Raw genomic sequence first — 25,068 nt, 5'->3', positions numbered from 1 at the left:
GGGCCACTCTTCATCGCGGTGCGCGGGCCTCTCACTGTCGCGGCCTCTCTTGTTGCAGAGCACAGGCTCCAGACACGCAGGCTCAGTAGTTGTGGCTCATGGGCCCAGTCGCTCCACGGCATGTGGGATCTTCCCAGACCAGGGCTCGAGCCGTGTCCCCTGAATTAGCAGGCAGATTCTCAACCACTGCACCACCAGGGAAGCCCGTGCATCACCAGGGAAGCCCGTGCATCACCAGGGAAGCCTGTGTGCCACCAGGGAAGCCCAGTTAAAATGATTTTTAAACATAGTTCCCTGATTTTTTTTTTACTCAAGAGAGCATTAAGTAATCACTGGATATTACCCACACTGTTTTTTTAGCCACCTGCTCCTGGTGATCTTTCTCCTGGAAAGCAGAGCTAGAGATTGACCCCACATTTTCCTTAAGACATGACCTGGTCACTGCAGCCTCCCGGGTGACCTGCCTTCATCTCTTTTAATCAAGATTGACAGTGAAGACATCCAACCACTACTTCTTCCTTCTCATCTGGAGCACTAAAAGATAGGTTTCCTCTCTTCTCTACTAGAAATATTATAAAGTGGTAAGCATGCAAACATTTTTGTAACATTATAGTACATCTGATATATTCTTTCCTTCCCTTTGATATAATTTATATACATTATTTTGTGGAAGAAGAACAACCTAAGCCTAAGCTAATACAATATTTTCCCAGTGACAGCTTAGCTCATCAAATGACAGTTTATGATGTCTAAATACTCACAGGCATATGGCTACAGTCTTATCTTGTTATTCAACACATGCAAAATTAATAGGTTTCCTTGTACATGAATGTTTATAGCAGCATTATTTGTAAATAATAAATTAAAAATAATGAAGTACTGATGCAGGCTACAAACATGTATGAACCTCAAACCTTATGTTAAGAAGACAGCTAAGAAAGAAGACAGCTAGGACTTCCCAGGTGGCGCAGTGGTTAAGAATCCGCCTGCCATTGCAGGGGACACAGGTTTGAGCCCTGGTCTGGGAAGATCCCACATGTCGCGGACCAACTAAGCCCGTGCACCACAACTACTGAGCCTGTGCTCTAGAGCCCACAAGCCACAACTACTGAGCCCACGCATCACAACTACCGAAGCCCGCGTGCCTAGAGCCCGTGTTCTGCAACAAGAGAAGCCACTGCAATGAGAAGCCCGCGCACCGCAACAGACAGTAGCCCCCACTCGCTGCAACTAGATAAAGCCCACATACAGCAGTGAAGACCCAACACAGCCAAAAAATTTTTTAAAAAGAAGACAGCTAAGTGAAAACCTTAGGCTAAGTGAAAGAATACAGTCACAAAGGACCACATACTGTATGAGTCCCTCTATATGAAATGCCCAGAAAAGGCAAACCTGTAGAAAAAGAAAATAAGCCTAGACCTTGTGAGGCAGGAGGATGGGGAGTGACGTCTTATGGGTTTCTTTTGAGATAATGAAAATGATCTGAAATTAGTGGTGATGATTGCAAAACTCTGAAAATACACCAAAATCATTGAATTATACATTTTAAATGGGTGAACTTTATGGTAAGTAAATTGTATCTCAATGAAACTGTTTAAAAAGTTAATAGGTTTCTTTACTGTAAAACTTCTCATGGGCTTCCCTGGTGGCGCAATGGTTGAGAGTCCGCCTGCCGGTGCAGGGGACACGGGTTCGTGCCCCGGTCCAGGAAGATCCCACATGCCGTGGAGCGGCTGGGCCCGTGAGCCATGGCTGCTGAGCCTGCACGTCCGGAGCCTGTGCTCCACAACGGGAGAGGCCACAACAGTGAGAGGCCCGTGTACCACAAAAACAAAAAAAACAAAAAAAAACCTCTCAGGACTTTAATAACTTGATGTAATTTGTGAATCTTCAAGAGGAAGGTTGAGAATGAAGTGCTTACCAAAATGATTTGCCCCATGGACCCATGCTCCCCACCCCCATCTACTTTTTGAGCATTCCCATGGAATTGGTGTTTCTATGCATCCATTAAGAAAACTCTAATCTAGGACATATAAACAATCTTTAAAGAAGTTCTAAGCAAGAGGTAAATACTTGATAATCCTTGGATAACTATTTGAAGGAATAATTCAATGGATTTAGGTGAGATGGGCCAGGTCTTGCTACTTTACCCAAAGTTATATGTAAATAATACTATAGCTAAGACATATATTCTACACTTGATCTTACCCCAAGGGCAGAGAAGCAATAAAACATTTATTCTAACAAGCAGTGTTTCAAGTTAGTAAATTCTTAGACTTAATTTGCTCCCATTCAAAAATTACCCCTCAGTGGAAGAGGAAAAGGAAGAAAGGCAGTGGAGAGAGGTCTCCTGCTGCAAGCATGATGGAGAACTGGTCATCAAATCTTGCTCGTATAGGTCCTGCTTGGGGAATAAAAGGCAGATGCGAGGAGCACCAGGCATAATGAAACTTTCCAGGTGCTACCTACTATTCCCCTCCTGGACTAAGGGAATTTTTTGTCTTGTTAACTAAGCTAGCTGACTAAACCAGAAAACTTGTTTCCTTTTCCTGTGGAATTCATTTCTCAAAGTCTCAGTCAACCATCCCTAATATTTCCTAGAAGTGAAGAACAGCCTGGACAGATGTTTCCTCCAAAGCAGCCTCCCAGAGAGTGAAAAAAAAAGAAGAAGAAGAAATAAGGGGGCACAGGGATGAATCACACTTTATGAGTTCATTATCAGAAGAAAATTTTAGTAATTTTTCCTATGTATCTCTTACACACTGGCAGGAAGAGGTGAAAGGTATGACATGGTATTCAGTCAAGAAAATTGATTCCATTATGATAGAGGATAAAGCCAGAGGAGTGAAAGTGAGATTCACAGTTTAAAACTGAAGACAACTACATCCCCATACAGCTCTTGCATAGATTTGAGAAAACAGAAAGATCTGAGGTTGTCAGGTGAAGATCTTCAAGGAGGTAGTGAAGTGATGTGCAGTTTTTCTCTACAGCTGAAAAGATTTCTGCAGCTATAAAAATGGCTATAAGTTAATTTACAAAGAAACTTCTGACCATTTCTCCAGGGTTCCCTATTTCAGTGAATGGCCCAGGAGTGATCCAGTTGCCGAAATTAAAAACTGTTTCCCTGACTCTATCATCTCTCACCTGAATTATCGTAACAGTCTCCTAACTGGCCCTCTGTATATCGTCTATATACTTGAGGCACAATCACACTTGGCTGGAAAAGTCTTTCTAAATCATAAATCTGATTGCATCATTCTCTCTTAAAACTTTTTCATGGCTTCTTATTACTCTTAGGTAAAAATCCAGACCCCTTAATATGAACTTCTCCATAATCTGGCCCTCACTTATCTCTTCATCATCATCTCTTGCCACTTCTTTTTCTAGTCTCTACACCAGGGGATACAAAGTGGAGTGAGTGTACAAGACCATCCTTTGGGTGTAGGATGAAAATATTTGAACTTCTACAGATTGAGAAGCAGGAACAGAAGCTGAAGAAATAGCATACATTAAGAGTCTGGAGTGAGCCAAGCCATAACTATGTGCCAGTGGAAGTTTAGAGGAAGCAAACACTCTGAGGAAGAAGGGACTATTAGGGAAATATGGGGAAAAGAAAGATAGAGGCACCAGAAAGAGAAGGTGGTTCCTAGAGCTCTATTCCTGATAGATGCACTTCTGGTTCTACTTCCAATCTATATACATCCTTATAATACACCCTCCTTTTCCTTGAGAAAAGGGTCTTATTTATATTTTTAAAATGTCTTGGAAGAGTGGTATTTGTTCCACGCAACCATAAGAATCTACCTAAAAAACCTGGTGTCCATCTATAGGGATTGGTTAAAGAAAATAAAATATATCTTTCTATGCATTTACCAAAAGTGAATATGTAGGTCCTCTGCTTCTTTGCACCTGACTTGCATCCTGCGGTTCTGGAATAGCAGGGGAAGATGAGGTCCTTGGACATCGCGGAGCTGGCAGAGCCGGAGGAGGCGGAGGTGATGGAGCCCGAGGAGGACTTCGAGCAGTTCCTGCTCCCGGTCATCAACGAGATGTGCGAGGACATCGCAGCGCTCAACCGCGAGCACGGGAGAGCCTACCCGCAGAACGGGAGCAAGCTGTGGGAGATGGACAGTATGCTCATCCAGATCAAGACGCAGGTGGAGGCCTCAGAGGAGAGCGCGCTCAACCATCTGCAGAACGCGGACAACGGAGTCAAGGGCAGAGGGACCAAATGGTGCAAGAAGGTGGAGGAGAAGGCCAAGGAGATCACAAAGATGGGAGAGATACTGGTGGAGCTGCTCTGGGGGATAGAGAAGAGCGAGTTGTCCTGAAGGATGGTCAGCGGTTTACAGCCAATGGATTCTGGTCAACTGATGGAGATTGGCTGACACCCTGGAGAAGCTGAAACCAGAGAGCCTTTTGTTTTCTCTTTTTTTCTCTGTCTACGCTCTGTCCTCACTTATACCACGTTTCTGCTACGGTCTGTGGTTAATGACCTCAATGTGAGTTTTGACTGTTAAATGTTTTTCTTTGGGGAGGTAACTTTTATTTGGAAAATGCTCTCACAAGAATTAGGGCCTAGATTGTAAGCTCTTGCAGCAGTCACATTTGTTGCTGGGCTTTCGTTATTTCTAAATTTTTGAGGTGCTTTGCTCTTTCTTGTGTGACCAGATAGCTCCCTGCAACTTTGGGTCTGTGTGTAACAGATGAGACTCAGAGTTGGAGTTCTCCAGCTCTGAAGGTGCTGAAGGAGCTGCATTACTTCTAGAAGACAACTCCATGAAGCGATTGCTAAAGAAGCTGAAGAAGGGATCAGACTTCAACTGGGAATGTGAATGGGGCTGATCTGGCTAGGACTGATGAATCAGAAGAAGGGCTGCAGGATGGTATTGTATTTGGGGACTTTAATTTCTCTGTGAGAACAAAGGAGGAGAGATGTATTTTGTTCAAATTTTAAGTTTTATGCGGCACACTGTGGTAACCTGTCTGGTCATATTGTTTGGACAACCTAACTTAGCTTTATGTGACATGGAACCTAGAATAGGAGACAAGATAGATCTTTGTATTCTGTATAATTGATGTAATACCCTGATGCATTTCAGGGGATTCTGGACATAAAATGAAAGAGATATTTGCAAAGGCCCTTGAGGGTCTGGGGAAGAAAAGCAAGGGCTGTCTGTTTTGGACCCTAGACTGAACAGGGATGAGGTCTCTTCAAGATTCATAAGTCGTCTAGCTGTAAGTTCATTTCAGTAGCAGACCTGACAAGTATTTGAGGTCAAAACACTACCGTGTGTTTAAAAAAAAATTTACCATGTTAATAAAAGTATTCATTTGCTTAAAAAGACAAGACTTAAAAAAAAGTGAATATGTAGTGCTAATTTGATTAACATGGAAAGTTGCTTCCAAGGTATTTTTAAGCGAAAAAGCAGGTCACAAAAATTTTGTTTAATGTTTTGTGTGTGTATGTATGTAGACAGAAAAAAATCAGGAAAGATCTATACTAAAATGCTAGTAGTGGTTACATCTGGATGGGTGGAATTGTGGGCAATTTTCACTTTTTGTTTTTCCTTTCTGATTATCTGATTTGTTGTTGTTTTGAGCATGCATTACTTTCAGAAACATGAAGGTAAACTATTAAATTTTTTTCATTTCTATGAAGAGAAAATATTAAATTATTTCCATTCTTAAAAAAAAACAAGAAAAATTTAGACTTTTAGGATTTTCCTTATATGTGGTAGAGTGACTAAGGATGAACCAACTACATCCAGAGGGAATAAATCTTTTTCATTCATTCATTAAACATAATATATGTGAGACACAGCACTAGATGATGGAAAGATAAACGGGACAAAATTCTCATCTTTAAGGATCTCACAGTCTAACAAGATGATAAATATGTAAACTAATAGCTGTAATACAGATATAATAAGTGTAATATCATGTAAGTTAGGTATAGCAGGACACAAGGAAGAAATCGTTGGGGAAGAGACATTCAAACAGGATCACAGAAGGCTTAGAGAATGAGAAGGGAGTGCTTTCAAGGGAAGAGAATGAGAAGGGTGTGTGTTCAAGGCACGAAGGCATGAAATAGCACAGGGTACACAGGGCGTCATCTAATCACATATCATTTGACATAAGATACTTTGCTATGGAAATGAACAGATTTTCTTTAAAATACCAATTTTTTTTTTTTTTTTTGCGGTACACGGGCCTCTCACTGTTGTGGCCTCTCCCATTGTGGAGCACAGGCTCCGGACGTGCAGGCTCAGCGGCCATGGCTCACGGGCCCAGCCACTCCGTGGCATGTGGGATCTTCCCGGACCGGGGCATGAACCCGTGTCCCCTGCCACGGCAGGCGGACTCTCAACCACTGCGCCACCAGGGAAGCCCAATACCAATGATTTTTAATATAGATTTTAAATAACCCTAATAATGCCCAGATGTCAAAAGAAAGAACATTTTGTACACTGATATAATGTTAATAAGAAAGTGTTCACAGACATATTTCAAAACATATTAGTATTTCAAAGTTACTATACTACTCTGCTGAAAAATGTGTTCTTTTGCAAACACTGGCTTCTGTTCTGTCTTGGGATGTAATGTGCTACCTCTCCAAGATACTAACAAATCAAAATAGTACCTGAACAGGAACAGCGAGTGAGTTAAATCCATCATCATGTTTACTTGATATAGATCAGGGGACTGCACTGCTTAAAACAACACAAACAACATGCTGAAACTAACAGATTCAGTGAAAAATTATGTAGGTTTAAAAAAAAGCTTTTAGCTTCTACTTAAAGCTCAGACGATGGATAAACAAGGATCCCTTAAAGGGCACTATATGACACATGATTAGCTCTCCTCACAGCTGTGTCTTCTGCCTGAACATCAGTGCAAGAGGATTTATTGTGGTGCCATACTAGCATCAGCAGCAAGTACACTGTTTCAGGGAACCAAAATTAACAAATAAAGGTTTGGAAAATTACAGGATGATCACTTGAAATTAGCCCCACATAAAGTTCCACTATATTAAATGGGGCCACATTTAATTGGGTCATTACAGAACAATGTCTAGCAGAGAAAGCCACCGAGAGCTAGAAGATTAGATGAAATGCAGTACAAACAAAAAAAAATAGGGCAGAAACCTTGGGTTTTCTGCCAAGTCCAGAAAAAAATACATTGCAGCAGACTGTGCAGAGGCATGACCGTCTTTTCATTGGTTGCCAAGAATCTAAGTCTGGTTTTTAAAAATTACAAAGGAAATAGAAGCGAAATGTTAAGGAACAAGACCCACTATATTTTGGAAAGGTATGTGAGAAGTGGTGATTAATTAGTAAAAATATTTACTGAATTCCTACTATGTGTCTACTATCTACTGTGCTACCTGCTAAGAAGGGAGAAAATAAAAGTGACAAAATGTGTGCTTTTTGGAGTTCATAGCTAACTGGCCAGGCAAGATACACCAATGTGAAAGAATAGAGTAACAACGTAAGGTTAAATGATTATTGCCAAAGTGATGCAGTTTGTGGACAATTAGTGCATAATTCAGAAGAGAAAGACATGAGCTGAGCTGGAACTTGAAGATCTCAGAGCGAGAGAGAGAGAAGATTTATACCAGATCTTGAAGAAAGCTTGGATTCTAATCCAAGGTTGGTCTTTAACCATTAGAATGATTTTGAGCAAGTCACACTACTTCTCTGGATTTTCATCTTCAATTATAAACTGGAAATTTTAAATCAGGCAGTCTCTAAAATCTCTTCCTGTTCTAAAATTCCATAATTCCAAAAAAATTTTTTAAAAGGTGAAATGGTTAAGAGAGTATTCAGAAAGTGTTTTAGACAAATCCAAAGAAACTGGGAAGAAAGAAGTGAGCAGTCATTGGAGAAGGGGAAGAAAGCCTAATGATGTGTGGTCAAAACAAAATCACAGCCTACTCCATACTATCAGTTAATATGGTCCTTCAGAAAAACACTTACTAAAAGTCTAGTAGGAGGCAGATATGTCACAGAAAAATAAACTGCTATGGTAGAAATCTAAAGAACATCGTGGAGGCACAATAAGATAGTGGTCATTTCCACTTGGGAGCAGCAAGGCATGGGAGGTGTCAAAAGGAGGTGTTTTAAAGGAGGTAGACTGAGTAGTTTCCTTGTTGGGTATTGGTAAAGGAAGAAGAGACAAAGATTCAGGAGGCCATTTCTGTCTCTGCTGTATGCTCTGCAACTCCTCCTACCTGCAACACTATCTGGTACACAGCAGGCACTCAAATTATATTTAATTAATTAATTAGTCAATTTTAATTAATGCACATTTTATGATATAAAGCCTTGAACAAAGTAGGATTCCAATAACAAAGTGCCACAATAGTGAAGTTTAAAATTTTTCATTTAATTCCAGGCTCTTGGATTAGGAAGAATTAATATTGTTAAAATAGCCATACTGGGACTTCCCTGGTGGTGCAGTGATTAAGAATCTGCCTGCCGGGCTTCCCTGGTGGCGCAGTGGTTGAGAGTCGACCTGCCGATGCAGGGGATACGGGTTCGTGCCCCGGTCCAGGAGGATCCCACATGCTGCGGAGCGGCTGGGCCCGTGAGCCATGGCCGCTGAGCCTGCTCGTCCGGAGCCTGTGCTCCACAACGGGAGAGGCCACAACAGTGAGAGGCCCGTGTACCGCAAAAAAAAAAAAACAAGAATCCGCCTGCCAACGCAGGGGACACGGGTTTGAGCTCTGGTCCGGAAGACTACACATGCCGTGGAGCAACTAAGCCCATGCACAACTACTGAGCCTGCACTCTACAGCCCGCAAGCCACAACTACAGAGCCCACATGCCACAACTACTGAAGCCCGTGTGCCTAGAGCCCGTGCTCTGCAGCAAGAGAAGCCACTGCAATGAGAAGCATGCACACCGCAATGAAGAAGCCCCCACTCTCCACAACTAGAGAAAGCCCACGTGCAGCAGTGAAGACCCAATTCAGCCAAAAACAAACAAACAAACAAAAAACAGCCATACTACCCAAAGCAACCTACAGATTTACTGCAATCCCTATCAAAATACCCATGACATTTTTCACAGAACTGGAACAAACAATCTTAAAATTTATATGGAACCACAAAAGGCCCAGAATTGCCAAAGCAATCCTAAGGGAAAAGAACAAAGCTGGAGGGATAACCCTTCTAGACTTTAGACTATACTACAAAGCTGCAGTAATCAAAACAGTGTGGTATTGGCACAAAAAACAGACATATGGATCAATGGAACAGAATAGAAGGCCCAGAAATAAACCTATGCACCTATGGTCAATTAATCTATGACAAAGGAGGCAAGAATATACAATGGAGAAAAGACCATCTCTTCAACAAGTGGTGTTGGAAAAGCTGGATAGCTGCATGTAAATCAATTAAATTAGAACACTTCTTCAGACCATATACAAAAATAAACCCAAAATGGTTTAAAGACCAAAATATAAGACATGACACCATAAAACTCCTAGAAGAGAACATAGGCAAAACATTCTCTGATGCAAATCATAGAAATATTTTCTTAGATCAGTCTCCCAGAGTAAATAAATAAATAAATAAATGAAAGCAAAAATAACAAATGGGGCCTATTCAAACTTAAAAGCTTTTGTACAGCAAAGGAAACCATCAACAAAATGAAAAGACAACCTACAGTATTGGAAAAAATATTTGCAAATGATGCAACTGACAAGAGGTTAATATCCAAAATATACAAACAGCTCATACAACTCAATATCAAAAAAGCAAACAACCCAATCAAAAAATAGGCAGAAGATCTAAATAGACACTTTTCCAAAGAAGACATACAGATGGCCAACAGGCACATGAAAAGATGCTCAACTTTGCTAATTATTAGAGAAATACAAATCAAAACCACAATGAGGTATGACCTCACACCAGTCAAAATGGCTATCATCAAAAAGTCTACAAATAATAAATGCTGTAGAGGGTGTGGAGAAAGAGAACCCTTGTATACTGTTGGTGGGAATGTAAATTAGTGCAGCCACTATGGAAAATAGTATGAAGTTCCTTAAAAAACTAAAAATAGAGCTACTGTATGATCCAGCAATCCCACCCCTGGATATATATCGGGAAAAAATAAAAACTCTAATTTGAAAAGAAATGCACACCCCAATGTTCACAGCAGCACTATTTATAATAGCCAAGACATGGAATCAAACCAAGTGCCCATCAACAGACGATTGGCTTAAGAAGATGTGGTATATATATGTGTATGTATACAATGGAATATTACTTAGCCATAAAAAATGAAATATTGCCATTTGCAGCAACATGGATGGACCTAGGGAATATTATACTTAGTGAAGTCAGATAGAGAAAGACAAACACTATATGATATCATTTATATGTGGAATCTAAAAAATAATACAAATGAATCTATATATAAAATAAAGACTTATAGAAAGCAAATTTATGGTTACCAAAATGGAGAGGAAAGGAGGGACAAATTAGGAGCATGGGATTAATAGATACAAACTACTATACATCAAATAAATAAGCAATAAGGATTTACTGTATAACACAGGGAATTACATTCAATATCTTGTAATAGCCTATAATGTAATATAATCTGAAATACATATATTGATATAATTGAATCACTTTGCTGTGTACCTTAAACCAACACAATACTGTAAATCAACTATACTTCAATTAAAAAAAACAAGCATTACTCACTTCATAATAAACTTTTCAATTAAGTATTTTTTCAATCAACTATTATAGTAATAATATAATTGTGATCACATGGGTATCTGAGATATTTGTAACATTGTTATTAATAATGAAGAAATTAATGAATAAATGGTAGTGAAAAAAGAAAATTAGGGAAGCTTTCCAATATGAAATCGTCAAACAAAGCATCAGAGACATAAGATAGCCTGAAAAACAGGATATCCTTAGAGCTAGGGCATGAGATATAGGGAAAAAAATAAGGCTGGAAAAGCTGATAGATGCTGGGTTGCAGTCCTACCAAAACCATGGCCCTTTAGTCCTGAAATTACCAATATTTGGACTCTAAGAACTTCCTTTATAATGTCAGAAACTGTACAGATACTCATGTGACAGTAATTATACTTTCAGTGTCCACTGATTAAGAAAATATATAATGGAAAAGGTTATGAAGTCACTAGTAATTTTAAATACGTTTTTATTTTATTCATCACAATAGCATCTCAGATTTTTTTTAAAAAGTAGTGAGATTTTGTAGAAATTATTTATTCAATATATAGACAAAGGTTAGTGAACATATAGATTCATTTATGCCCCCACCACAAACTGAGAACCACTGCTATAGTAACAGCAGCAGTAGTAGCAACATTTATTGAATACTTGCTAAGTGCCTGTTCTAAGCACTGCACATGTATTAACTCATTTAATTCACACAACAACCATATGAGATGAGCATTATGATTACCTCCCCTTTGTGACAGAGTTTGTTTTTGCTTCCTTATACTTTTTCTTCCCTTTTCCTTCACTAAAAGACCCTAATTTTCAAATGAGGACATTGCTGCTGTGAGATATATTTCCTTGCCTCCTTGGTCTCAGGGTGGTGACTGTGTGACTAGCTTCAGAGCAATGAGAAGTGAAAATGTACATTTGGAGAAGTCTTCTTAATAGTTGGAGAAGGGCATACCCTTTCTCCTTCCTGCTTCCTGGACCAAGAATGTCATGTCTGGAAGTGAAGATGAGGTGCATACTGTAGGGATGACAGAGCAGTGAGCTGGAAAGAGCCTGCCATACCAGTCCTGGATGGCCGGCTTCTCAATTTATTTTATGTGAGAAAGGAGAAAACCCTATCTTGTTTAAGTTATTATTTTTTTCCCCTTAAATGGAGCCAAACTTTATCCTGATAGGCCATTTTGGAAATGAGAACACTGAGGTTCTGAGTTTAAGTAGCTGGCTTGATGTTACAATCTTATTAAGAGGCAAAGAGAGACTTTTAATTCACACATTCTTACTCCAGAGCCCACATTACCTCTTACAGCATACTGCCTCTTGCTATACAACTGTAGGAAATGGGTTTGACGTAGGGAAGTAACTTAACAACTGTGTTTTCTCTTGACTAGTACTGGCTGCCATGGGAAGGGGGCATTCTCTTCACAAGGTAACCCTTTTCAGCTGAGGTAATTCTGAAGGGGGCTGGTAGCTGAGGGCTATCTGTTGACAGCACTCCCAGCAGCTGGGGAAAAAAGTCCTTCATTCCTGAAATGGGATCTGAGTGGCACATCATAGCAACCATCTCCATGCATGACATCATACCCCTTCCTGTGACTGTGACTTTCCCCACTAGCCATCCAAAACCTGGTTGATCTGGGGGTATAAATGTCTGGACCCCACCAACGCAGGACAGCTCTGAAGGGACATCCCAGCTTCAGAGATCTTCAGGGAGTTGGCTGAGGCTTTCACTGAGACTTTATAGCAGCCCAACTTCTCCCTCTGCCCATCCTGTTTTCCTCCCTTCCCTTTCCTGCTCTTCTATGGGTGGTGATCCCAGGAACACTCCCTTAAAAAAACCTTCCTGGGCTTCCCTGGTGGCGCAGTGGTTGAGAGTCCGCCTGCCGATGCAGGGGACGCGGGTTCATGCCCCGGTCCGGGAGGATCCCACATGCCGCGGAGCGGCTGGGCCCGTGAGCCATGGCCGCTGAGCCTGCGCGTCCGGAGCCTGTGCTCTGCAACGGGAGAGGCCACAGCAGTGGGAGGCCCGCGTACCGCAAAAAAAAAAAAAAAACAAAAACAAAAAAAACTTCCATCTCAGAGTTTGTTTCCTGGGGAACCCAACCTGTGTCACCATGTCTTTATTCAGTCACTGACTGTTCTTAATTGGAAGGGAGGTAACACATGTCAAGAAAAAGAAAACTGTGGGAATTCCCTGGTGGTCCATTGGTTAGGACTCAGTGCTTTCACTGCCGGGGCCCCAGGTTCAATCCCTGGTTGGGGAACTAAGATCCCACAAGCCACGACATTATTTGTTTAGTTCTACCCAACTCTCTTTCTGTTTCTTGGTATCAGACTGCCCACTGGCAATAGAGGAGTGTCCTATGTTGGGCCAATCATAATCCCCCAACTCCCTGGTCACAGTGATATGTACAAGTGGCGTGCACACGATCAGGCTTGGACAACCAGAACCTTTCCTTGGTCATTTTTGTACTGACAGCTAGAAAACTGAACTCCTTTGCTTCTCAGATCATGGAACTGGCAGGATGTGTCCCTATGGATGCTGGGGCCACATTTCCCGTCTACAAGGAAAAGGGCCATCTGAAGTACGAGAGAATAAAGCCAAGAAGAGGGCGGAAACAGAAAGACCTCAGTTCCTGGTGCTCTTCCAATAGTACTGTAAATTACCCTAGTATCTATCTATCTATGCACCCACCCACACACACACATATATATATAATTTTACTTATCTATTTATTGCTTACACCAGTTTAGGTTGTTTTTTATTTACAATGGAAAGAACTTGCCTACACATCTGTGTATTTTCTATTTCTACAAGCTGCTACCTTCTCTAATCTAGTCCTACTCAATGTCCTAAATATTGAAGAATAAGCTATAAAATAACTACTCCTCTGCTCAAATCCAGGAAGTCAAATTTTTTATGAGTCAACATATATTGAAGACAATATATGCCAAACAGTGTTTTGAGCTCAAGAAAATGAGCTCCGGGCTTCCCTGGAGGCGCAGTGGTTGAGAGTCCACCTGCCGATGCAGGGGACACGGGTTCCTGCCCCGGTCCGGGAAGATCCCACATGCCGCGGAGCCTGCGCGTCCGGAGCCTGTGCTCCGCAACAGGAGAGGCCACAGCAGTGAGAGGCCCGCGTACCACAAAAAAAAAAAAAAAGAAAAGAAAAGAAAAGAAAAAGAAAAAGAAAAAAAAAGAAAATGAGCTCCATATAAAAGCAAAATTCCTATGATTTAACCTCACTTGCCACTGGGTAATAGATTCTTACTTTTCAATTAAATCTTGTGTTTTTTTTTTTTTTTTTTTTTTTTTGCGTTATGTGGGCCTCTCACTGCTGTGGCCTCTCCCGCCGCGGAGCACAGGCTCCGGACGCACAGGCCCAGCGGCCATGGCTCACGGGCCCAGCCGCTCCGCGGCATGTGGGATCCTCCCAGACCGGGGCACGAACCCGTGTCCCCTGCATCGGCAGGCGGACTCCCAACCACTGCGCCACCAGGGAAGCCCTAAATCTTGTTTTTTAGAAAGGGTTTTTTTTTTTTTTTTTTGGCTGTGTTGGGTCTTCGTTGCCGCACACTGGCTTTCTCTAGTTGCGTTGAGCGGGAGCTACTCTTTGTTGTGGTGCGCAAGCTTCTCATTGCAGTGGCTTCTCTTGCTGCAGAGCACAGGCTCTAGGCGCGGGGGCTTCAATAGTTGTGGCACGCGGGCTCAGTAGTTGTGGCTCACAGGCTCTACAGCGCAGGCTCAGTAGTTGTGGTGCACGGGCTTAGTTGCTCCACGGCATGTGGGATCTTCCACGGACAGGGGCTCGAACCCATGTCCTCTACATTGTTAGGTGGATTCTTAACGACTGTGCCACCAGGGACGTCCTCTATTAAATCTTAAAACATTATTTATCTGTGATTATACTGCCTTTCCAATTATATGAATATATTTATATCCATACTTGATATCATAAAAGATATCCCCCCAAATAGGAACTTTTATAACTAATTTTTAAAATTTTAGAACAGTTTTAGAAATACATAAAACCTGTAAAAATACTACAGAGTTCCTATATACCCTACATCTAGTCTCCCTCATTACTAACATCCTAGCTTAGTGTGGTACCTTTGTGACAATCAATCAGTAATAAAAACATTATTATTAATTAAAGTCCAAGCTTATTCAAATTTCCTTAGTTTTTACCTAATGTCCTTTTTCCGTTCTAGGATCCTATCTAGGATACTACATTATTCTTTTGGCTGGGAAAAATTTTCAGACTTTCCTTGTTTTTGAGGACCTTGATAGTGTGTAGGATTACTGTTCAGGCATTTTGTAGAATGTCCCTCAATTGGGATTTGTCTGATGTTTTCCTCATGATTAGATAGGGTTATGAGTTTTGGGGAGGAAAACCACAGAGTGCTACTTCCATCACATCCTATCAAAGGTACATGCTAACAACATGACTTACCACTGTTGTTGTTAACCTCGATCATCTGATTTAAGGAATTGACTTTTACCTCAATTAGTTTAAAGCCTAATCCAGAACCATCTATAGGAGAGCACTTATACACTGTCTTCATGATATCTGGATTGGGTTTGTTAGTAGAGGGAAGAACTCGAAGAGGTAACCATCAAAACAGATAAAAATTTTTTTTCTCCCTGGGGGAAGAGTGGAAGGAGGATTGTTTTTCAAGCTTCAGCCCTGCCACTTACTAGATGTATGACTTTGGGCAAGTTACTTCCACATCTGTAAAATGGAATTATGGTACCAAATATTTCTTTTAAGCATCTGATGAAAAAAATGTATGTGAATGTGTTTTGTACAATAATATTATACTTCTACATGCTAGAATCCCACATAAAAATGAAAACACTTTTGGAAAGATCATCTGAAACATCTTAAGCAGTTTAACATCACTTTATAGTTTCAACTGCTGGCTAAGCAAAGCAAAATCAATATGAAATTGAGGAAAGGATAGGTGGATCCATTATAGACGAGGATTTCCCATTTTTGCCTTGCTCCCTTTTGCTAAGGTCTGTTTGTCCTTTGAGACTGGAGGGGATTTCTTAGATCTTATGAAGCCAGAGCAAAGGGCTCAAGTTTGATGTGGACTAAATATTAATAATTTTGGTGTTTTTTCCCTGTATTTGTGAGAGAGAAATCATCACTCTTTCAGGGTGCAATAATTCTTCCCGGCTACTCTAGGACTATTAGGCAAGAAACTTTATTTTTGAAATGGACAGGAAACATAGAATAATTATTCAAAGATAACAAGTCTTCTTACTTCAAAATCATACCACTCTGATTTGAATGAAAATACCAAAGTTCTTGCGTTTGGTTGGTTTATGTTCGTTCTTGAACCTGAGGTCTGAAAAATAAAGCAACTCCATCTTCTCCTTAAACAGGATAGAGCCAAATAACTTTTAAAACTTCCATGCGAAAGATGTTTAAAAAAACTTTTATGCGAGGACAAATATGCAGAAAACACAGAAGAGGTGAGGGCTTTTTCTGCATCACTGTAATTAATGCCGAACATATAGCAACAGTTAGCCTGGTATAATGCAAAGAGCAATGATGTTAGAGACCAATGACCCGAATTCAACCCTAATTCTGTCTCAAACAAGATATGGGACTTTGAGAAAGTTTCTGGTACATCTTTGTGTTTTGTTTTCCTCATCTGTAAAACTGTGTTGCCGAGAGGATAATACGAGACTAAGTATGCAAAAACAATTTGTAAGAGAGCTACTATATCTAACCCAGACCTTGCTTGCTGTCAGTAACAGCATAAGTTATCATTCACTGTGAGCAGCTTCTGGACTTTCTACTTGGAAGCCCAGTTCGAGGCAAAGGCAGCAGTGAGTTTAGGAACAGGGGCTCATACATTCTGAAGTTCTTTCCATTAGTGAAGAGAGTAACCTTGGAAACCAGGCTGGCACCACCTCTTTCAGTCATAAAACTTAGTTTCTCTTGCTTTCCCCAGTAATGTTTGGGGCACCACAATTTCATGGTCTTTTTCTTTCTGGTTATTGTTTTGTCTCCACATCATTAGCACAAGCAAGAAAACCTACTGAAGCAAATACAAAATCTAGTCGCCCCTTCTGCCCGCAGCTCACCTAAGTTTTCCTTACATAGCGGTCGCAACCTCAGATGTCCTCAAAACCAAAAACTCTCACGAGGGCCATGGCATGGTAGGCACTCCCTAGACCGTGGGTCAAGGGGATTGAGCAGGTAAAAGCCGACCGGGCTCCGGTTCAGGTATACAAGTACTAACCCAGACCGCCAAAATCATCACAACACTCTTCCAGACAGAGATAACCCTCGCGAGATAAGACTGAGAAGAGCGAGAAAAGCCCACTTTCTCGCGAGAAGAGGGGGCGTTGGCGGAAACTAGGAAATGGCCCCCTTGGCGACCCAGACCCGGCCAATGGGCGGGGCCAGAGTTAAATCCACCCCCTTCCGGCTCTTTTCCCCGCCCCCTAACCCTGAAGTGTTGGACCTGGGGTTCGGGCAGCTGGGTTCTCCTGGTTCCACCCAGCTGGTGAGGGGTCTAGTTCAGCGCCTGCGGAACGCGCTGTGGCAGGATTTGAGGGGGGGGGCGGGGAGGGGCCTGCGGCTTGCGGCCCCGCCCCCTTCTCCGGCTCGCGGGCGGGCGAATCGGCCCGCCTCCGGCTTCAGCCGGCCCTGGGGCCGTGTCCCCCAGGCAACTCAGCCACCTCGGCCAGAGCGTCTGCCCGCAGGCGTCGGCGCCGAGACATCGGGGTACAGCCTGGTTCGGCCCCATGGTGGGTTTCGGGGCGAACAGGCGGGCCGGCCGCCTGCCTTCCTTCGTGTTGGTGGTCCTGCTGGTGGTGATCGCGGTCCTCGCCTTCAACTACTGGAGCATCTCCTCCCGCCACGTCCTGCTTCAGGAGGAGGTGGCCGAGCTGCAGGGCCAGGTCCAGCGCACCGAGGTGGCTCGCGGGCGCCTGGAGAAGCGCAATTCGGACCTGCTGCTCTTGGTGGACTCGCACAAGAAACAGATTGACCAGAAAGAGGCCGATTACGGCCGGCTCAGCAGCCGGCTGCAGGCCAGGGAGGGCCTCGGGAAAAGATGCGAGGATGACAAGGTAAGGACGAGCCCTCTCCCCTCAACCCCCATAGTTTTTTTCAGCTCCGCGGTGGGGGTGTTCGCCCAGACGTGGCTGCCTTACGCCTTCCAGAATTGAAGCCTCGGAGGCTCCCCTTACCGCTAACAACCCTATTTCTTTCGGACTTTAACCGGTTTAATCACTGCCACATTTTCCAGTCCCTGCCAGATGAAACTGGCTGTAAGTTTTGGTTCTCAAGAGTGGCCTGTGTGTGGATGCCGCCTCTTCTCCAAGCTCAGCTGCTGAGCTGGCAGTAGTAATCATCTGGCCTATGTGGTCCGCCGCCTTACGTTTACAGATACACAAATCTGGAGGCTGCCGGATTTGGTGTGTTACCTTATTCTTTATTCCGTGCACACTGATTATTATTAATTAATTTATTTAAAGAATGGGGCCTCCTCTAACTCCTCTACTTATGGTGGTCACCATATATTTTTTAAAACAGTCTGAGTTTTCTTACATCTCTATAGGGCTATGTATTAAGCAGAGAGTTGGATATTACTGCCTTTTTTGTGATGAAAATGTTATGATAGATGGGCTCTGGAGCCATATATGAGCCACTTGTGACTTGGACATAGATAATCCAAAATTATGTACTCAGTTTGAATGGTTAGTGAAATTAGTCGAAAAGGTAGAACCTAGAAATAAATTCTAAGCAACAGAATCTCATGTCATTGTCCTCATTGATCTTGAAAGGAAATAAAAATGAAATTTTGTATGCTTAACTATTAGGGTTGGTATTGGAAAGCCATACTAAGTTTAAATTTTAAAAGTTTAAAGCTAGACTGTAACTAGACCCGCCGCTGAATAGTCTTTGTTTTCACCAGCATATTGGGAACTATGTTATTAACTTATGACCTATCAACTTCTGTTGATTTACCACAGTAAATTTCTGGGTGGGATAAGTAGATGCCTTTCTTTCTGGACCCTCTTTTGGTAGTCTTCACACTTTTTTGTGTGTGTTCCTATTATAAGTTTTTATTTTGTATATTAAAATCATTTGTAGTAAGTCATTATAAATTAAAATCTCCTGAGCTACCAACTTCCTTATTGTCACCAACCTCTACCTTGTTTCTTATTTCATGAAGATTGAAGCCCTCAGGTAAGTGCTTTTCTATAACCTACACCTTCACCATAACAGAGACAGCTTCTGAGAGGAGCAAGAGCTCAGCAAACTTACAAACATACTACATACTGAACTCTATAGACTGAAAAATTCTCTTGGGTGGAATAGGCAGAAATCCATGAAATTTTGTAGTATTAAAACAAGGTCTTCAGTCTTGGAATGGTTAGGCATACTATTCAAATTCTCTCCAATCTGGAAAGAAAGATAAGTCTTTTTTAGTAATTTATACTCAGGATTCCATTTCTTCCATCTACTGGACTGTAATTATCAGTTTCTTTCAGTAGGTTTTCACTTTTACCTTCAACCATATGTAGGTGTTCGCTGTTCTAAAATTTTTTTATTCTTCCATATACTCCCTTCTCCCAATCAACCGATGTCTTTTTAAATTTTCACGGCTAAACTCCGGTTATGGGTGGTCTATAAATGTTTCATCTATTTCTTTTTTCATCCCCATCCTAATTTTTTTTATTCTGTATACCATCCTTCTTTCCTCCTCTTTTCTTTTTTTTTTTTTTTTTTTTTTTTTTTTTTGCTGTATGCGGGCCTCTCACTGCTGTGGCTTCTCCCGTTGCGGAGCACAGGCTCCGGATGCGCAGTCTCAGCGGCCATGGCTCACGGGCCCAGCCTCTCCGCGGCATGTGGGATCTTCCCAGACCGGGGCACGAACCCGTGTCCTCTGCATCGGCAGGCGGACTCTCAACCACTGCGCCACCAGGGAAGCCCTCCTCCTCTTTTCTGAAGCTATTCTCTTGAAGGTCACAGGTGTCAGTCTTCCTGGTCAAATGCAAAAAAAACATTTTTATTCTCATTCTATTTAATTTCTCAGTAATTGATTGTCTCTAGCCTTTTAGAAACTATCTCCTTTCTCGCTTCTGTATCATTGAACTCTCCGGATTTGCTTCCTGCCTCCTTCACTATATTCTTTGATGGATTTTTTTTCCCCCCTCCAACAGCCTAATAGCAATGGACTTTATTCTTGGGCCTTTGCTTTCCCCTTACAGCAGTATTTCTCAAGGTGGTGTTAAACAGAATGCTGTCCTAGAAATTGTTTGTAGATGGTCAGGAGAAAAGAGGAAAACCTTCTTTTTGGAGGGAAATGTTAAATAATATGAGCAGTATATCCTCCTCTTGGAATTCATAATGCCTGCTAGCATATAAAGGCTCTGAGAAATGTATTAATAAAGAAGCCTATTTAATTTTGTTTAACTTAGTCTCTAACAGTTAATTTGATCACCGACTACTGTTTTCATGGCCTACTTGTTACCATGGTACAGAAGAATGTAGCAAAGCACACTAGTCTGGGAAATGTTGCCCCAGGTATCTTAGCTATTGTTTGGCTAATATTCTATGCAGCTGGCTCACAAATCTGTACCTCTTCTTTGCATGTCAATTTTATATTTTGAACTAGCTATAGCATCTTCATTGGAGAGCTTGTGAGTGTATGTTCCTGGGGTTAATGAGGAGGCTTTGAGTTGCTAATAGAAAGGGTTGTCTTGGTCTAGATGAACTAAAGATGAAATTTGTCTTTCAGAGGTGTTTCCTTTATTCCTGCTACTCCCTCAATAGCTGAGAGGAGGGATTTATTTTCTATAAATGATCTAAAATCCCTTTGGGTGGTGATAGTGTTGAAGTAAATTTGACAAAAGTGTCTTCCATTTTAAAATAGACTTGTTTTAATGTTTAATCATATTAATGTAGTCTCTTTAAAGTAAAGGCTCTCTCTGCCTTTCAGGGTTTTTACCTATAGTACACACTGGTGCTGACCCCCTCAATAATCATTTATGCCCCCTTTGTTTGGTATATATCCTTCTCTGTGACTCAGGGCTAAGTCCTGATTGGTTTAAACTGATTATGGTAATTTCATTATTCCCAGTGATTAGTTTAGGAAGGGGCTGGCTAGTGAGTCGTGAAGGGAAGTTTCCTTGCTCCTTAAAAGAGTCATAGTTGCACCTCTTGGTTACTTACCCCAAATAACCTCTTGGTTATCTTACCCCAAATCAAAAATCTCCAGTCTAATCATAAGAAAGCATCAAACAAACTCATATTCAGGGACATTCTACAAAGTACCTGAGCAGTACTCTTCAAAATGAAGAGATGGTCTCTTCTGCCAGATACTGTTGCTTCTGCACGTGATACCTGAAATTGAGGCAACCAGAGTGCCAGGAGAGTTAGCTAAGGAGTGGCTGAGGCACTGAAGATGGCAGAGTGGAGTGTTACAATAGAATATTGGCACTCGTTATGTGAGATAAAAAAATTTCCGTATTGTTTAAGCCAGTCAAGTTGAGAGTTCCTTAGTTCCAGCCTAAGTAAGGTATCCTGACTGTTAATATTCTCATTGTCACCGTAGCGTCTGAGATGTAGGTTAAATCTTATGTGTCCCCAGGGCAATGTGGGCAGTGACCTCAAATCTGCACGTGGTTTTGGGGTTCCTCAAGGGTCTTTATCTTAAGTATCAACAGTGGTGTTTGGACGCCTGACTAGATACTTGCTTCACAGTTTTTTGGAGACCAGGATCTTATGGCGGCATCACCTCCCTGTATACCCTTCCCCACTCCACTCCATAGATGTTCCACACCAAAAATCCCTTTGCCCTGATGAGCTAGCTGCCTTAGGTATGATGTGTTTTGAGGGGGTGTTGGCAAGGCAGTCCTTGCTCCGGCTACCATTTTTTTTTAACTGTTATTTTAGAACATTTTAGATCTATGGAATTATTGCAAAGATAGTAGAAACAGTTTCCTCATACCCCACACCTAATTTCCCCTGTTATTAACATCTTTCATTAATATGGTACATTTGTCATAATTAATGAATCCCTATTGATACATTATTAATAACAAGTCCATACTTTATTTTGATTTTCTCAGCTTTTCTCTAATGCCCTTTTTCTGTTCCAGGATCCCATCCAGGGTTCCACAGTACATTTAGTGGTCATGTCTCTTTAGTCTTCTTTTAGTTGTGACAGTTTTTTCAGACTTTGTTTTTTATGATATTGAAAGTTTTGAGGATCACTGGTCAGGTGTTTTGTAGAATGTCCCTCAGTTGGGATTTGTTTGATGCTTTTCTCAGGATTAGACTCAGGTAATGGTTTTGGGGAGGAAAACCACAGAGATAAAGTGCCATACTCATCATATCAAGGGAACATCTCTCAAAATAACTTATCACTAGATGTTAACTTTGATCACCTGGCTTGAGGTAGTGTTTGTCAGGTTTCTCCACTGTAAAGTTACTCTCTTTTTCTCCTTTTCCATGCTGTACTCTTTGGGAGGAAGTTACTATGTGCAGCCAACACTTAATGAATTGGGAGTTATGTTCTGTCTCCTTAAGGGCAGAGTATCTATATAAATTACTTGGAATTCTTCTGCATATAAATTACTTGGACCTTTATCTCTTCTCCCTTATTTATTTATTCAGTCATTTATTTATATCAGTATGGATTCATGGATATTTATCTTATACTTTAGGTTATAATCCAATGCTACTTTATTTTGTTGCTCAAATCGTTCCAACTTTGGCCATTGGGAGCTCTTTCGTTTGCCTCCTGGATCCCTCTGACATAATACCCCATCATTGTGACAACCCCCTACTTTCTGGCACTACAAGATGCTTCTGGCTTATCTTATATACTTCCTGCCCCAGTCCTAGACTCCTTCTCCACGGAGCCCTAGTTCCTTTTATTGGAAAATGGTATTAGAGACCAAAGTCTAGGTGCTGGGTGTACTCATTGCAACTGTCAGGCTATCTTTGGGAATCTAGGAATCCCTGCTCCACAGGAATCGGAAAGGTGACACTGGACACCTTCTAATTTATTATTCTATCCTTCCATTTTCAATCTGTTATCTGGGCTGTTGGAACACAGAAATTCTTTAAGGGATTGTCCATGGAAGTGAGAAACAAGCTCCACTTCTTTGGGATTCCCCCCACATTTACCTTATTTTTTTGCCTTCCTCCCTAAGGAGTTTCAGCCTAGAGGGGTGTATTAGTTGGTTACGGCTGTGGTACAAAATACTACAGACTGGTTGGCTAAAAACAACAGAAATTTATGTTCTGTAACATAAACTCTGATGGAGTCTACAAGTCCAAGGTTGAAGTACCAGCAGGTTGGTTTCTTCTGGAGCCTCTCTCCTTGGCTTGCAGATGGCCACCTTCTTGCTGCTTTTTCATCTCATGGTTGTCCTTCTGTGCTCCTGCATCCCTGGGGTCTCTTCCTCTTCTTATAAGGACACCAGTCGTATTGGATTAGGGTCCCACCCTAATGGCCTCATTTTAACTTAATTACCTCTTTAAAGACCTTATTTCTAAATAGGTTTCATTCTGAGGTACTGGACATTGAGACTTCAGTGTATGGGTTTTGGAGGAATACAGTTCAGCCCATAACAAGGGGGAATCTGTGACACACACACTGCTTTTTCTTTCTTCTTTCTGTGAGAAAGACCCTTTCTTCTATTTCCTAGGTGTTGGTTATTTCTCTTATCCTAACTTGAATTCTTCCTGCCTGTATCTTGTACCAAAGTTATGTGATCCAGGTGGGCCAAGTCAAGCTCTTGATAAATAAAAGAAGCTGTTAGAATGTAGAAAAAGACCTTCCCCAAACTGTTGTTTTATTACAGATGAAAAAAAAAAAAAGTCGGTTTTTAGGTTTGAAGCTGAACAGTAAATGACCTCTTTTTCCCTTTAACAACCATAATCCTCCTTGATGGCAGTAATATATTGTACCTTTGCTTGAATAGGGGAAAGGTCATGTGCCAGAAAGGAGGGTGGGTAACATATTACTTTTTTTTTCCAAAAAGATCCTCATTGCATTTGTGTGTGTACACAACACTCATACACATACCAAATAAGTATATGTAAAAACCCTAGCACAGAGTAGATGTTCATTACCATGGTCTCAAATCCTGGCCTGCCATTTGCTATGTGTAGAACCCCGGGCAAATCACTTAACTTCTCTGTGCCTTGGTTCCGCATCTGTAAAATAAGGACAGTAATAGTTAGCTCTCTCACTCTTGTGAAGTTTAAGTGAATAAATTCATTTAAATGGGGCTTCCCCGGTGGCACAGTGGTTGAGAGTCTGCCTGCCGACGCAGGGGACACGGGTTCGTGCCCCGGTCTGGGAACATCCCGCATGCCGCGGAGCAGCTAGGCCTGTGAGCCATGGCCGCTGAGCCTGTGCGTCCGGAGCCTGTGCTCTGCAACGGGAGAGGCCACAACAGTGAGAGGCCTGCGTACCGCAAAAAAAAAAAAAAAAAAAAAAAATTCATTTAAATGTTTAGAACAATGCCTACCACATAGTAAAAAAAAAAGAAATGTTTAATAAGTGTTACATTAGCTATTACTATTCCACAACCTCTTCCTTATTTCTGTCCTGCCTTCTTTCCAAGATGGGATTCTGTCCGGGTTCCTGCTTAAGATCCGTCCCAGCTATAGCCAACCTGCCTCACCCTTTGTTCCTGGTTGTCTGACTCCACCCCTGCCACCTTTCCTGGTCCACTTCTAATTAGGCTTAGTTAACTCCTCTCATACTTGTCTCAGCCGACTCCCTGAAGCCTGCCTATCCCTCTGTAATTTGACGATCAGCCTTGTACAGTTCTTTAATATGCTGCACATGAAAATTCCTGCCTTTGCCTCTGCCTCCCCCATCATCATCTGGCCAAATTCTAGCTGTTGTTTAATTGCTACCTCAAATTATTCATAAGCCATACAAAACTCATACCTCCTCTCCAAACTATATATCCCTTTCCTACCTCCTTGGTCTTTATAAAGCTCATGCCACTACTATTAAGGTAGAGGTTAGAAATTTTGGTGTCATCTTTGATTCCTTCAGCATCTCATATTCAGTGAAGGTGCAGAGGAGTTACTTGATCAAACTTGAGTTTATAAAAACATCCCTCTGGTTGCAGAATAGAGAATTGATTGGAAAGGAAGCAGGAGCTTCTTTTTTTTTTTTTTGCGGTACGCGGGCCTCTCACTGTTGTGGCCTCTCCCGTTGCGGAGCACAGGCTCTGGACGCGCAGGCTCAGTGGCCGTGGCTCACGGGCCCAGCCGCTCCGCGGCATGTGGGATCCTCCCGGACCGGGGCATGAACCTGCATCCCCTGCATCGGCAGGCAGACTCTCA

General features: G+C 41.8%; 2 protein-coding genes across 7 annotated transcripts in view; both read left to right on the top strand.

Annotated features, from left to right (window-relative positions):
• Positions 1 to 3,947: 3,947 nt before the first annotated feature.
• Positions 3,948 to 4,331, top strand: LOC307050062 (MORF4 family-associated protein 1-like; the record flags this gene model as incomplete). The annotated part of the gene is made up of 1 exon (XM_079699839.1): positions 3,948 to 4,331. The coding sequence occupies one exon, from the start codon at positions 3,948 to 3,950 to the stop codon at positions 4,329 to 4,331; it is 384 nt and encodes a 127-aa protein (XP_079555965.1).
• Positions 4,332 to 17,483: 13,152 nt separating this feature from the next.
• GOLM2 (golgi membrane protein 2) overlaps positions 17,484 to 25,068 on the top strand; it is a gene marked incomplete at both ends in the record, with an annotated part of 102,000 nt that continues 94,415 nt past the window's right edge. For all 6 annotated transcript variants that reach the window (XM_079698765.1, XM_079698764.1, XM_079698763.1 and 3 more), the window contains one exon: positions 17,484 to 17,810. In XM_079698765.1, the coding sequence (XP_079554891.1) occupies positions 17,484 to 17,810 (327 nt within the window). The remainder of the gene's footprint in view (positions 17,811 to 25,068) is intronic.

Source organism: Hyperoodon ampullatus (assembly GCF_949752795.1).
Source record: "Hyperoodon ampullatus genome assembly, chromosome: 3".
NCBI classification, from domain to species: Eukaryota; Metazoa; Chordata; class Mammalia; order Artiodactyla; family Ziphiidae; genus Hyperoodon; species Hyperoodon ampullatus.
This window is presented reverse-complemented; position numbering and strand designations above follow the sequence as displayed.